Consider the following 5,151-nt stretch of genomic DNA (forward strand, 5'->3'; position numbering starts at 1 on the left):
GAATGGACTTGCCGCTTTTCCGCCATGTACAGCTAGTACTCGGTTAGTTCTGCACCAGTCAGTTTACATTCGCAAACCTCCTTCTCAAGGCATGTTGCCCTCAATTTCTGATGAAGTCATGAATTCGGCCCCTTTTCAGTTTTTTCTTTCTTCAAAATTGCGCATGCTTAGAAGGAACAGGAGAAGAACAGAAAAACAAACGCTCAGGTTAACTACGGTTTATATTTCGGAGCGAACCTGAGCGATACTTACCTGTCTAGTATGTTATCCGTTTTACGTTGCATCACTTATCGATATCCTCAAGGCTTCAGACTCATATATCCGCAGTAATGTATCCTCTAGTGACGAGCAAGCCTCACAATGTCTTCGCTGCATATCCACAGTTGCGTACCAGCAATAGTTTGGAACCAACACTGAGCGTTCACCACTTTGAAGGAGAAAATAATATCACTGAAATAAGTTGGTGCAGGGCCAGGAGTGTTGATTTGTGAGCCACTTATTCAAAAGCCCAGTGTTTCAGTGCATTTCTCTGAGCAGTTGAGCTGGAGCGGCCCATCGAAAAGAGAACACCCGCACGTTCAATGCATCCACGAGATTTATTTACTGTACAAAAAAATCTCCTATAGTTGTACGACTGTACATTTACATAATGCCTTTATACAGCTTTCCTTTTTACAAGACAGAGAGAAAAAAATAAGAAGAAAAAATGAATCTTTACAAGACAAACTGGCAAAATGCAGTTTCAGTCATACGAGGGTTGACGACGACGCACGATGTGTGTGGTGTTTGTGGTTGATGAACATGTGGCTTTGTAAATAATGCGCGATAAAAAAAAAATTAAAACAACAATGTGTTTCGAGAACTCTCATCAATCACGTTTGTTAAGACATTTCTTCTCATTTACGCTCATTTATACAGTCTTTATAATTTTTTGTTTTCTACCGAAAGAAGAGAAATTATACAGAAAGTCACATGGCAAGGAAGACGAAAAAATAAACACAACAAAGAGCCAATTTCTTTGCTTTTTGACTGGTCATCATGAGAGTGGGGCGATCACCGGAGATAGGCTTGCGAAGAGGCCATTTTGGGAGTTTAGAATGACAAAACAATGTACAGGGATCGAGCACAAAGAAAATAAAAAGAAATACAACAGATGGCTTCTTTACAGAACACTGCGTAGAAGAAACACACGATTCCAACACACTTTTTTCGAGGCTGGGTACTGCCGGTACATCCTGATCGAGCATGTTAAAAAAAGGGATCGCACAGAATTAAGCAGAAAGTGCGAAAATGGATAGTCTGATCCAGAGAAACCACCCTGAAGCCATCTCGCCAATTCTTTACGAAGCCCTTCTATCAAAACGCTCAGCGAAGAATCGCCACGACAGAACCCAACCATGAAGACAAGACTTCCTTATAGTCACCGGTAAATATCCAATCTCGGATTAGCACAGACAGGCACGCGGCCAGGCTAGAAGTGACAATAGTAAAGTAAGCTATACATAAGTAACAGTTAGGCAGGGCAGTAATACTTCAGCATCTTGTAGAAGACGCTGCTGCAGTCGAAAAAATACTCTGTGAAAAAAGAAATTCAGTGACCAGTTACGAAACCGAGTTCTGGTTTTTTTTTTTTTTTTTGCACAGACTGAACAAAACAGAATGCGATAGCGTGTATGCATGTGTTGTTTTTTTCAATAACCGCAGTGAGACGACGACGACATAATAATGATGGCTGTAGCGGCAGCGATCACAGTGGTTGGTAAGAGTAACTAACAGTGGTGTCGGCGAAGAGTTACTCAGGGGAGGACAATCGATACACGGAAAAAAAAAAAAATTGAGGCCATAAAAAAATGCGAAGAATAAAAAAAAAGCGTTACACAGAGACAAATGCAGAAAACTCTCTCGCCCACCCCAATTTAAAAACATAGCAGCAGAATAAAGAGTTCATTTTCTGTCTAATTACTTAAAACCAAGTGAGGATCTTCGAATTAATCGGAGGGCTTTTACCATTTTTTTTAACATCCAATGCAATTTCTCGAACTCGGGCAGAAGCCACAAGAAATAAAGTCGGTTACAAAAGGGACATTCGAAAGAGCTTGACTGACCGGCTAGGCTTGTGTATAATTATACTATTACAATTTTGGCTCCTTTTAACCTTAACACGCCTCGCCCAACTTGGCCTATACAGTACACATACTTTGCTTATTGACAATATTCCATTTCCCTGTATTTATATTTGTCAATGCTGCTTTGAGGACATCGCGAATATATTTTTTCCCTCTCTTTGTTTCTGCGCATTCTCTTTGATGTTGTTTTTCCTCTGAAGAAAAAAATATGGGCATTTCGGGGGCAATGGTCCCTGAAAAAACTTGTACTTCCAGGTTGTGTACACACGAACACACAAAAAACGTGATTGCTCCGACTTTGAGAGAGACGGTGATATACACATTCCAAACAGCAGTCTGTCGTTGCCTTTCAAACACGTCACTTTTGCCCCTGACTCTCGAAACTCTTTGTGTGGGGTTTTTTTGTTGGCATTTTGCTTCGTTTTGTACAATCGCCTACACGAGTTTGTTTTTATCGCCTCTCGCCGCTACGAAAGTTTGTTTTTACCTTCTCGTGTAGTGGCTGTCATTACTATACACACATATACATAATTATATATAAAAAACTGGGGGTGAGAAGGACAGGAAGAGCACTTCTTCTTTTCTTCACGCGTTCACTTAAATAAAAGCTTTAAAAAAAAAATAAACCGAAAACACTGGGTGGAGACGTTGACGGGACGAGGATGACCTCGCGTCGCCGTAGTTGGTGCCTCTTTCAACAGTCAAGTCTCTCTCTTTCTTTTTTTCTCCGGTGAAGCACGCATCAACTACGACGACGGGGTTTACAAGACTCGAGGGGGAAAAAAAAAAATCAGAGAGGGGCCTTCTTCTAAAAGAACAAAATAAAAAAAGTTTGTGTTTGCTTTTTTTAACGAGATCACATTGTACCATACCTCCCGCCCTGGCCAAGCGAAGGAGGCGCTAGGTTGGGAGGCGGGCTGACCACCACTGCGCAAGGCGGCCCGTCGTCACCGGAACTGATGGTCAAGTCGGGGTTGTTTGGTCGACGGGGCGCACTCGAACCGATCCGAAGACGATCACCCTCGCAAACAGCCGTGCTCCTCGACTCCGGCTACCGCAGTCGCACGGCGGCGTTTCGGAGCCGCCGACGAGGGGTGCGCGAAGTCGCAAGACGAGAAGAAGAAAGCCGCCGGCGGTCTCGCACTGAACGACGAACACGGCACGTTTTTTTTTTTCTCTGCACCACGCAGGGCTGCCAGCGACCGTACCGGTGCGCTCCGACAGCGCCCGCAGTCGCTGCCCGGCGACAGCGACGCTGCGGAGGTAATCGAGGACCGGCGGCTTTCTTTTCTAACGAGGCGCGCACGCACACACCACAAGGCTCGCCGAGGAGTCCGCAGGCGGCCGTGCGACCGCGGTGCCGGGAGCCGAGGAGCCGACGGGTGTCACACGGGAGGCGGCGTCATCAACCATCGGAATCGCGGAGTGGCGGCGTCGGCGTGGCTGCGACACACGCAGCCCACCGGCCCCAACCCTCAAACGCACTGAAGCGCGAACATTTTGGCAGTCTGTCTCTTGTCACACATAGGAGAAGCGCTCTTAGCTCGACACGTACGTGGCGATGGGCTCGAAGGTCATGTTCCGCGGGTCGGCGTCCCACGAGCCCTTGCAGCCCACGGGCCGCGCCGCGATCCGCTCGAAGCCCGCGTAGTGATGATGGTGGTGGTTGTTGTTCAGGTGATTGTTGTGCTGGTGGTGGTAGGAGAGCGCGCCCTGCGGCGAGTTGGTGAGCAGCGAGTAGTGGTTGTTGTTGCCGCCAAGGTTGTGGCTGCTCGCGCTACTGTTGCTGCTGCTGTTGCTGATGGACGCGTGGTGGCCGCCGTCGTACAGCACGCAGATGGAGCCGTTCTCGCCAATGCGATACGAGACCTCGCGCGGGTCGACCCAGAGCGTCAGCTCGTTGGGCAGCAGCTCGCGCAGACTAGCTTCTTGGAGGCCGCAGGCGCGGCCAGCCTTGGCCAGGATCGGGTCCATCTTGTGGTTGATTCGGATGCAGCGGTAGCCCGAGCCCTTAGACGGCTTCTCGGGAAACCAGTGGTGCTGGTAGTGGTGCCGCAACAAGTCCTCTAAGGTTCCTCGGAACACGTCGAGCAGTCGGGAATCCAGGTTCCGACCGAGCCGAAGAATATTCATGAGGAAGTCGGACGCACTTCGTATCTCCAGTCTCATGATGAGCTTCGAGTCCAGCAGTGGCCAAGCCAACAGCAAGGTGGGGAGCACACTTTGACCGGTAACCGAGCACGAGCCACTTTGATTCCACCACGGACCTCCTTCGGCCGGGGTAAGCGACTCGCTTGTAGCGGTAGGCCTAGCGCTGACTATCCAATATGGCGATCGCTGCGGCGCAGGGACCAGCTGACGACGCTCACTACGGAGATCACAGGGAGAAGACGACTCACCAGGCGCAAACAATCACACAACAGCCACAACAACGACGATGACTCGGGGTGCACACAGATACACTTGGACGGCTCGACTGAGGTTACGGCTACTGTACATATATTTTCACTTATTTTTTGGCAGGTGGGTTACAACGCGAAAGACGGCAGAGCCGCCACCTTTGGTGTCCTTTACAAGGCGTACGACTGAACGCGGCGCACCGTGCTGCTCGTATATATGCGGCCGGCGTCGCCAAGCCCTCCTCGCTGCCGACGTCACTGATGACGTCGCGCTCGCACCAATCGGGTGCTCCCGCTTTCGAAAAAACAACCCGTCCATCGACGGGATTGGCCGCTCTCTCCGGAAGTTGACGTCAGGGCCGGTGGGGCGATGCGAGACGCGTCCCGTGGAGAGAAAGGCCTTTGTCGTCTGCTCTCTTCCGTAGCAGACGCCCGCCGCACCGCTACGAACGACGCTCCCTGTGCAGAATCGTCCGAGGCTGTTTCACCGAATCTCTGAAGTAAGCCGGTCCTGAACCGACGTTATTTTCTCCTGGATTCCCGTTAATTCGAATTATTTTGGCTTGTAATAAATGCTTAACTTGCATCGCTGTCTTTATTTTTCTTTAAAGCCGTGACGGACGTTT

The 5,151-nt window shown here is 49.1% G+C and overlaps 1 protein-coding gene across 1 annotated transcript; it reads right to left on the reverse strand.

The window, feature by feature from the left end:
- Nucleotides 1-577: 577 nt before the first annotated feature.
- On the reverse strand, nt 578-4,721 carry LOC142585419 (protein BTG2-like). The gene has a single exon (XM_075696180.1). The coding sequence runs from the start codon at nt 4,293-4,295 to the stop codon at nt 3,666-3,668; it is 630 nt and encodes a 209-aa protein (XP_075552295.1). The 5' UTR covers nt 4,296-4,721; the 3' UTR covers nt 578-3,665.
- Nucleotides 4,722-5,151: the final 430 nt, after the last annotated feature.

Source organism: Dermacentor variabilis, chromosome 6 (assembly GCF_050947875.1).
Source record: "Dermacentor variabilis isolate Ectoservices chromosome 6, ASM5094787v1, whole genome shotgun sequence".
NCBI lineage: Eukaryota > Metazoa > Arthropoda > Arachnida > Ixodida > Ixodidae > Dermacentor > Dermacentor variabilis.